Source organism: Mus caroli, chromosome 1 (assembly GCF_900094665.2).
Source record: "Mus caroli chromosome 1, CAROLI_EIJ_v1.1, whole genome shotgun sequence".
In the NCBI taxonomy this organism is placed as follows: Eukaryota; Metazoa; Chordata; class Mammalia; order Rodentia; family Muridae; genus Mus; species Mus caroli.
The window spans coordinates 119456558-119466816 of record NC_034570.1 but is presented as its reverse complement, the minus strand read 5'-3'; the positions used below and the strand labels follow the sequence as shown (position 1 = coordinate 119466816).

General features: G+C 41.3%; 1 protein-coding gene and 1 long non-coding RNA gene across 2 annotated transcripts in view; one reads left to right on the top strand and one right to left on the bottom strand.

Moving 5' to 3' along the window:
• Window positions 1–149: 149 nt before the first annotated feature.
• The window catches only part of LOC110307884, a 13931-nt gene continuing 3821 nt past the window's right edge, over window positions 150–10259 (top strand). The window contains exons 1-2 of the long non-coding RNA XR_002379483.2: window positions 150–172; window positions 299–397. This is a non-coding gene — a long non-coding RNA (uncharacterized LOC110307884). The remainder of the gene's footprint in view (window positions 173–298; window positions 398–10259) is intronic.
• Acmsd (aminocarboxymuconate semialdehyde decarboxylase) overlaps window positions 506–10259 on the bottom strand; it is a 40006-nt gene continuing 30252 nt past the window's right edge. Inside the window, exons 7-10 of the mRNA XM_021179815.2 lie at window positions 9568–9663; window positions 7798–7970; window positions 2511–2609; window positions 506–2211 (exon numbers count right to left, since the gene is read on the bottom strand). Of these exons, the coding sequence (XP_021035474.1) occupies window positions 2149–2211; window positions 2511–2609; window positions 7798–7970; window positions 9568–9663 (431 nt within the window). The 3' untranslated portion in view covers window positions 506–2148. The remainder of the gene's footprint in view (window positions 2212–2510; window positions 2610–7797; window positions 7971–9567; window positions 9664–10259) is intronic.

Genomic DNA, 10259 nt, shown 5'->3' with positions numbered 1-10259 from the left:
GTTGTGGGTAGCTGGCGAGTGTCAGCCGACCCTGAGCCCTAGCTACCCCGGTGTTTTTCTCGCAGGTGGATTTCTGAGTTTGAGGCCAGCGTGGTCTTCAGAGTGAGTTCCAAGACTGCACAGAGAAACCCTGTCTCGAAAAACAAAACAAAACAAAAGAAAACCCCCAAAGGTAGCTAAGGGATGATGGCCTTCCTTGTTTGTGAGTGACACCGCCACATGAGCTGAGTTCCAGATTGACAAAAGGAGAAAGCCCACAACCACAGGCATTCTTTCCCTCCCCGCTGTCTTTCTGTAGTGTTGTGAGCAGTTCGTCTCTGCCAGGCCTCCCCAACATAATGGACTGAAACATCCGTTCAACCTCGTGTGTGGTCTTTTTTAATACAGCAAGGCAAAAGTAAGTAATAAGGGTATTATGTGTATAGAGCTCCAATAGGAAATATTTGAAAAGGAGTAGAGATTTTTTTCAAAGGTTTGGGGAAGGAGAAAAATAGTAACACATGCGTCCAAGTGTTCCTTTGTTCAACTTTATTTTTCTTTCAAGACAGACTAATAAGTAGAGTCATAGTTGGTGAAAATTCTAGAAAACAACAAGAGATCAGGAAGAGATGGCGCATTGAGACATGGATGGGGAGAAGAGCAGAATGGGGTCATGGGCATTAGTTAGCTCTCTTCTTTCTCTGTCATCCAGGCAGCTCCCGTCACATGTTAATAGGGAGCCTGGCTTTGTACTAGAATGGAAAGGAAGGGAGTAGTTATGCGTGAGTCCAAAGTTAAGCGTGTGCTATGGAAGGATTGTTTGATTCAGCCATAGGCATGTGAAGGAGAGGTGCTGCCTGCCACCCCACCCCATGCCCAAGTTCCTTTACAGCTACTCAGGTGGAGCAGTAAGGGCTTAGAACAAGGGTGTCATGGTGTTCCTCCCTCCCCGGAGCTAACTCTGCCTCCTGCTCTGGTAAAGGGAAACGTTTAGATGACATTCCTTTTAGAACAAGTTTCATCCGCTCTGAAGTCACACCCGTGGTTTCAAACTTCTTCTCTTCTGGTCCAGCTTCCATCTTCTGTTTACATATTTACTTATTTTTTTAAAATAAAGATTATTTATTTTATATATGTGAGTACACTGTCACTTTCTTCAGTGACACCAGAAGAGGACATCAGATCCCATTACAGATGGTTGTGAGCCACCATGTGGTTGCTGGGAATTGAACTCAGGACCTCTGGAAGAGCAATCAGTGTTCTTAATTGCTGAGCCATCTCTCCAGGCCTACCTATTTCTTTTTGAGGCAAGGTTTCACTGTGTATCCCTGGCTGGCTATCCTAGAGCTTGCTATGCAGACCAAGCTGGCCTCAAACACAGACCCATTGCCTGCCTCTGCCTCCTTAGTGCTGGTGTAAGAGGCATGTACCATGATGCCCGACCAACATCTTTTTACTTTTTAAAGAAATGTTCATCCATCCTTCCAGACTCAGGTCACATTCTAAGATCTATCCAACTGTGGGAGGCTAAAATGAGTTTGTAGTACATTACTACATATACAAATCAAAACCATTTTGTGTTGGGTCAGCATTTATTCCATAAGCATTTACCTTGCTTTCTTAACTGGCTTTTAGAACCTTTGAGCTTGTGCATAGCCTATGTGTACTTTACAAAGATAAAAACATTCCCATTGAATGACTTGGCTAGCAGAAAGGGTTACAACTGGAAAAAAAACTTATTATTTGGGTACATTTCCCATATCTTCAGTCAACATAGAGACCCCGAGCCTTCTAGAATAAAGCTGGTATTGGATTTTTCTATTTAAATCATTAATTATATATTGATTTTTTAATCTCTTTCAAATTAAATGGTTTTGATTTGCTATGTAGTAATATACAGTTCTCAGAATATTACATTTCAGAATAAAGACCTTATAAAACATTTTGTTATTAATAAGTTAGAATATTGAAAATATTACCCCCACCCTTGTTTTAGTCTCAAGTAGCCCAGACTGGTCTGGAACTTGAATTGCTGATCCTCTTGCTTCATCCTGAGGGGGATATTCCATTTTTGGGGTAACATAATTCAAAATAGATGTGTGTATAGCTCATGTTCAAAAACAGAAGTGACGTAGCTTCTTGAAAAAAAATTTTTTGTGCTTAATTTTGTCATTCAAATAGTTTTCTCTCAAGACCCAAAAAAGCCAAGGCATTGCCAGCTGTAAGTTTATCCTGAAAAGAAAGAGGGGGGGGGGGCAGGGAGACTTTATTTAAAAGCACGATTGGCTTGATAAAGCACTTATTAGATATCATCATTTTTTTTTACATTTAGTGTGTATTTATGAATATGCAGTGTGCACATACACTTGTGAGGACAGAGGATTTATACATCTAGCTATACTGCACTTATTTTAAGATATTATAGCGTTTGTTTTTAATAGTCTAGCTATTTCAGAAAGTGGAGTCATAGTTTTAGGAAAATCAAGTGTGTGTTCAGCTCAGGATGGGCTGGCTGGAGCCAAGGCACGTACCTTTGTTTCTTCATCAAACTCTGCCATGGACTCTATCAGCTTCCCAGGCTCTTGCTCACCCAGAGGAAAGGGGTAGTCAGTTCCCAGCATAACTTTATCCTAAAGGGAGAAAATAAATACCATTTTATTTGTGAATGTGAAAACATTAAAGAGCATTCCATACACTTAATTTACCTACCATATACACTAGTCTTGTAAAACAACATTCCCCCCCCCCCCCTATTTTACTAGAAACAGAGCTGGTCTACAATTGTAAAGATTTCAAGGGTCAGTTTCCCTTTTGCTATCTTCTTGTTCCAGCAGGTGTCACTATTAGGTCTTCTAAAAATTGGAAATCTAGGGCTAGTCTGGCATCTGAGTGTGCTTGAGTGAGGAGGCCTTTGCTGCACTCCCATCTGCTGTCCACCTTGGTTTTCGAGACAGGGTCTCTCACTAGTTTGGAATTCATTAGATATCCGCACTTGACATCCTCAGGACCACCCATCTCTGCCTCCCAGTGCTTGGATTCCAAGGGTGAACCATCTTCCCTGGCTCTTTTAAATATGAATTCAGGGAATCAAGTGTGAAATACAAACACTGAAATAAAAAAATAGGTATTTATTCAATAAAACATGGCTATATTCAGAGGAAATGAAACATTCTACCTTTCTTATAGTGACATATCACAAGCGACCTGGAGAAAATGGAGTTGGAAAGGAATGTTTTGGGTTAGATGGTAGTGTAAGTCCTCACAGTTTTGGAAACAATCCCTTTGTTAGTTTCCCTTGAGTTTTCCCAATGAACTGTGGTGGTGTCCTTTCTGCTAGAACTCTCAAAATGAGCCACAGTCTTCCAGTCACAGCAAGCTTTTCATTGTTCACTGATTTTAATGGGTTGATCCCACCTGTTGCAGTGTTCTATTCATCTCGAACTCTGTGTGTGTGTCTGTGTGTGTGTGTGTGTGTGTGAGAGAGAGAGAGAGAGAGAGAGAGAGAGAGAGAGAGAGAGAGAGAGAGAGACTGACTGATTGCTAATGGAAGTTCTGATGTATGCCAGCTGGAGGTGCATGCCTGCAATCCCTGCCTTAAGAGGTGAGGAGATCAAGAGTAAAGCATTCTGGGTCATATAGAAAACTCCAGCTAACCTGGGCTACAAGGTGAGACCCTGTCTCCAAAAGCAACAATGAACACACCAACTAGACAGCCCCAAGAGATCTGGTATGCTATTACACTGTGTGATGACTATACATAATAATAATAATAATAATAATAATAATAATAATAATAATGTGTTATATATTTTAAAAAGCCAGAGAAATGACTTGTGATGTTTCACAATAGAGATATGCTTGAATAGAGTGTTTAACCTGATAGAAACATTATACCATTTATACACATATATAAAAAACACGAAATCATATATATACACATATATATGTATATATAAAACATATATTTACCAAACACACACACGCACACACACACACACACATACGATCTGTAAATACTTCAGTTGATAGTCAAAGTATGACCTGGGCATGGGTGGCATGTCTTTAATTCTAGCATTAGGGAGGCAGAGGCAGATGGATCATTTGAGGTCAGTCTGGTCTACACAGTGAGACCTTGTTTCATGTATATGTATGTATATCTGATGGTTTGGGAGATAGTTCAGGAAATGCTTGTTGTCCAATCATGGGGAACTGAGTTCAAATTCCCAGTATAATTCCAGTGCTGTGAGGAACAAAGATAGGAATGTTGGGGCTTGCTAGCTGCCAGCCTAGCTCCAGATTAAGTGAGAGGTCATTTTAAGAGAATAAGGCGGAGAATGATAGAACAGAACACATGATGCATAACACAAACACACACACACCCCACAGTTTGAAGGCCATCTATTTTTAGACTTCTGTATTCATTTATATATGAAGCCAAGCAAATTCACCTGCTGTAGAAGCCCTAAAGACATAAAGTTGTCTCCTCACATCTGTGCCAACAGCTGATCTTGTTCTAACTCTCTGCTTGGTATTCACCAGGGGTTCATCTCTTCTTCTTGCTAAAGCTGTTTACATTTCCAAAATACAACATGATTTTAGAGTCCCACGTTTATAGTACACTCGTCAGCTACATTAGCATGAAGATGAAATCCAGGCATTAATCTTCTAATTAGGAATCCTTCCCTTCCCAGCATGATGGCATTCTCAGATATAAATATGCTTTAAGAAGCAGTCTCTCCTGTTTTAATATGGAGAAAGCAAGCAAATCGGAAATGAAAACCAGTCTTCTAGTCTTCTGTAATTCATCACTCCTGATTTAAGACATTTCCTTGGTTTCCTTATCAACTGAAGTATTTACAGATCGTGTGTGTGTGTGTGTGTGTGTGTATGTGTGTTTTCAGAGGACAATATTAGGTGTCTGTCCTTGCCTTCTATCTTGTTTCAGTCAGGTTTTTGTTTCCTGCTGTGCATACAAGGCTAACTGGCCCTTGAACTTCTAAAAGCATGGAGATTAAAGATGCTCATGCTACGTGTCTACAGGGGACTTAAACTCAGATACTCAGTCAATGCATCACCAAGGCTTTACCTACGGAACCAACACATCTTTCCAGTCCCTTGAAATTATTTTAATGCTATCTCAGAACATCAAACTTATGGTTTAGAAATTTTAGACTATTATATAGATTTGTTTTCAACTTCTTTCTATAGAAGTTATATGTCTCCTTGCAATTATCTGGTTTTTAAGCTTTTCTTACCTATTATCTCTCTGCATACCTTTATTGGTAACTGTCTTAGTCATTGATCTATTGCTATGAAGAGACACCATGACCAACACTTATAAAATAAATCATTTAATCGGGAGCTTGGTTACATTTTTCAGAGGCTTAGTCCATTATCATTATAGTGGAAATCAGACAGGCATGGCACTGGTGCTATAGCTGAGAGACACACCCTGATCCACAAGCGGTGTGTGTGTGTGGGGGGGGCTTTTTGTGGCTTTTGAAACCTCAAAGCCTACCACCAGTGACCCACTTCCTCCAACAAAGCCAAACCTCCAATCCTAATCCTTTCAAATAGTTGCACTCCTAGTAACTAAACATTCAAATATCTGAGTCAATGGGGCCATTCTTATTCAAACTCCATAGTAACTTTTGATCGTCTCCAGCTTGCTAGTGATTTTTATAAATTTATTGATCTTGAAACTGGTCTAGACCCAAGCTACCATCTTTACTTCTTTAGAGTTTTTTCTTTTTAAAAATTCATTGTCCTTAGATTCTTTCATTTTAAAATAAATCCAGTTAATAATTATTTAGCTATTTTTTCCCCTATGAGCTGACTCTGCCAAGAATAATTCTTTAAACTGGACTTTTGAGAAATTTTTTGAGATGACTGGAATATAACTTTGACACACATGCTCATAATCAACTTGAAACCTGCATAAGCAAATGTGTAAGTGAGTTGAAGGAGCAATTTCTTTAATGGGAATGTGGCTGGAGAGATGGCTAAGTGGGGATGAGCATGTGTTGCTTATATGACCTGAGTTCAAATCCCAGCACCTATCTCAGGCTGCTCACCATGGCCTGTAACTCAGCTCCTGCGGATCTGACTCCTTCTTTCTAGCCTCTATGCACACTGCACTCACGTGCACATAATCAGCATAGAGGAGAAAAAGGTTTTAGACATTTAGACATATATCTTTCCAAAGATATATGTCTAAATATGCTAATGTGACATTTCATATCTACTGTATTTTAGAAAGTCCCCCATGTAAAGATTTTGTGAGAACCAGCTGTGGTGGCAGGGACCTCTAAACTGAGGCACTTGAAAGTGAGTATGAGACAGAAAGTATAAGGTAGAGGGTGCTGAACTGTTAAGAGTCAGAAACCAAGCTGACCACAAGCAAACAAGCAAGTGAGCATGCATGCGTTCATTTCTGTCTGCTCTTGACTGTGGTTGTGATGTCACCAGCTGGGTCAAGCTCCTGCCTTGATGTCCCCACAGTAGTGGACTGCAACCTGGAATTCTAAGCTGAAAGAAACCCCTTTTTCTCCTCTATGCTACCTTTTGTCAGGGTATTTTACCACAGTGACAGAGGTGAAGCTAGAACATCTCTGAACTAGCAAGTCCTAAAACCAGGACTTCCTCTCTCATTGTCGATTTCTTCCAAAAGTGCTAGTTAGAGCCTCTCAGGAGGCTTGCAGGCATCTAAACAGGGTTCCCCTACTTTGTACACTGCAGGGAACTGGACTACATTGTTTGTCCAAGTTATTTGGAGATGTAAAATAAATGTAAGTGTCAAATTTGGCGAGAATCAGGCAGGAAACCCTTTTTGTATTTAGTCATGTTAGAACTATTTCTATTCACATGCCATATTCTACTGCCTGAAATAGCCCTGCAAATAGTAAAACCTTTCTTTGATGATAAAGAACCTATTCATTATCTGAGTTTGGATTTCCAGAATCTTTGTAAAGCCAGACTTGGAAGCTCATATCTATGATCCTAGCACATGTATAGCAAGAGATGGGAAGTGGAGACAGGAGAATTATGGGAAGATGGTGGGTTAGCTGGCCAGGTATATGCAGCAGTAATAACACTGTCTATAAATAGGCGAATGGTAAGGACTGACACTAGAGATGATCTTCTGATCTCTAAGCACCTACACACACACACACACACATGCACACCCGCACACGCACGGATGAAGACCGTAGGATTAATGGAGGATTAAGTAAGTATTCTTACTGATATTCTTACTAGAATCAGAGAAGTAAGAAAATGTATTGTTGGGAAATTTTCAAAATCTTTTTGTTGTTATTGTTGTTGTTTTAGTTTTCATTTTTGTATTTTTATGGCTTTTCTTTTTGAGCAAGAGAGAAAATTTAAAGTTGGTTGGGTAGGGAGGATCCAGAAGATGCTGGGGAAAGAAGAAATGATCAAAATGTATTGTATGAAAACATTTTTAAAATAAAATAAAAAGGGAAAAGTATTATACCCATCCAAAAAACCAAAACCAAAACCAAAACCAGGCTGTTTAAAACTACTCAAGGCCAGAAAATAATAATAATCCATAAGAAACTATAAGTAAAAAATCTAAAGCACAACTATGATGGAGTTGAGGAATGCTTCTAGAAAATAAAAAGTAAAATAATTGGGCATCGGAGGGTTTCAGTATTCCCTTTGGATAGATACCAAGGACCAAGAGTATGGATTTCAGACAGTTTACTACCTCATACTTTCCTTTCCCCTCAAAAGTATCTACCTTGTCAAGTAGCAGGCTGCCGGTCTCACCGTCTGCTCTCCACAAACCACCCAGCTTACCTTTCCTATGACATCTGTCAATAGCTTGAGAGACAGAGGATCGTGAACCAGGGAGTCTGTGTAGAAGGAGCCAAGGTATTTTCTGGGGTCAGACGGATTGTCCTGGGCACAGAGATCTGGGCGCATTTTGAATCCATGGGCAATTCTTCCTATGGTGAAGGGGAAAGCACCACCTGCAAGGGGGCAGAGGCAGAGGATTGCAAGTTCAAAGACTGCTTGGGCTACAGATGGGTTTAAGGCCAGCCTGGGAAACTTTCGAGAGACCTTGTTTCCTAATAAACTCAAGAAGCTAGAGCAGCAGCTCCAGGTAAGAGCAACTAAGAGCCCTGCTGCTCTAACAGAACTGAGTACTGTTACCAGCACCCATGAAGGCTGGCTCACAACTACCTGTCATGAGCTCCAGTAGATATCACTCCCTCCTTACGTTTCAGAAGGCACCTACACACACATAGCATACAGAGACACATAAATAACAACAACAACAAACAAACATATATATATGTATATATATATATATATACACACACATATATGTATACATATATATGTATACACACACACATACACATTTGTTTTAAGACAGGTCTTTCTGTGTAGCCCTAACTGTTTTGGAACTAGCTATGTAATTCAGGCTGGCCTCCAACTCACAGAGATCTGCCTGCTTCTGGGATTAAAGGCGTGCACCACCACCACCCGGCAACAATAGTAAAGATTGAAAAGGGCTTGGATGTAGCTCTGCAAAGAGCACATGTATGAGGCTCTAGATTCAATGCCCAGTAGCACTGAAGCCAACCAACCAACAAGCAAGTAAATAAATTGATAGGGAGATAGTTCACTTGGTAGAGTGAGCCGCCATGCAGTGAAACACAAGGATCTGACTTTGTATGCCAAATGTATATAAAAAGTCATCAGGCACACACATGTAATCCCAGCTCTGGGGAGGTGGAGACAAAAGGAATCTTAGGCTTGCTGGCCAATCAATCGATCTAGCCAAATTGGTAAGCTCTAGGTTTAGTGAGACTGGTCCCCTCCCTGCAGAGCCGCCCTCCCCCGCCCCCCTTCCTTCCCCTGGGTCCCATGACCGGTTTCTCTTTATAGCCTTGGCTGTCCTACTCTGGCCTCAAACTCAGAAACCTGCTTGCCTCTGCCTTCTGAGGTAGCCACGACAGCTTTGTACTCTCTAAAATGCTCTGGTTATTCTCTCTCTACTACCCTAGAGATAGCCACATGGCGTTTTCTTTCCACACAGCATGGATCAGTCCAGTTCTGTGGTTTCAATGCAGCCTCACTCACAGAGAAATAACCGGGTGAGCTAGGATCAAGGGCATGTGTCACCATCACCTAGCTGAAAGACCTTGTTTAAAAAAACAAAAACAAAAACAAAAAAGGCAGATGGTACTGGGGAACAATACCCAACATTGTCCTTGGCCTACACACACACACACACACACACACACACACACACACACACACACACACACATATACAAATAAGCATGTTAACCATGCACACAAAAGAAAAGACCAGAACCATCTCTCTTCTTCAAATACTGTCCTCTATCCTCTCCTCACCCATGCATTCACAGGGAAGAGTCACATGAGAACACAGGGAGAAGGTGGCCATCCACGTGCTAGGAGGGAGCCCTCACCAGAAACCAACTCCATCAGTACTATGCTCTTAGGTTGCCAGGCTCAGCCGTGAGAAGATGTAGCCTTAAGTCACTGAGGCATTTCCTTAGGCCGGTATGAACTGATACAAATAGGGTCTCACCTCCGTGTGCGAAGCACACTTTGAGTTTGGGAAACTTCTCAAACACCCCGCCCATGATCATGGAGCAAATGGCCGTGGTGGTCTCCGATGGCATTCCTAAAAGAGGAGACAGTTACATGACTTAGGACTTAGTGTTGTGAGAAAGAAAGGTTTAGTGACATGTTTCAGTCACAGGAGTACCTGCAGAATGGCAGTTGAGTTGGGGAATTTTCAGTGATGTATAACATGGGGCCCCTCTGCTCCAGAAATGATTCAAATGTATATAGGGCATTGCTTGGTCCCTCATCTGAAGGTCCCTATTTATTATTCAGGGAGAGAAGTCTAAGAGATCGAACTGACAAAGAGCCTGGCTTTGGTCCTGATGAGGCATGCAAGCACTGGAGGTAGCTTAGCTTGGAACACCTATTTGGTTGGGGTCATACACACCTGCCCTTGTAATAATGCACTTAATAGTCCAAGCCTTTGCTTGCACATGCTATGCACACACACACACACACACACACACACACACACTTCTTCAAACAGTGAACCTAGCAACCTCAGAACTCCTAGGCCCCCTACCTGCATCAGATTACGTCAACTGACATCTTTGAATGATGTTGTAAGCTTCCCCAGCTCTGGTTACAATCAAATTTAGACTATTTATATTCAAGTGTATTCCCCCCCCCCCCCCCCCCCCCAGCATACTCCTC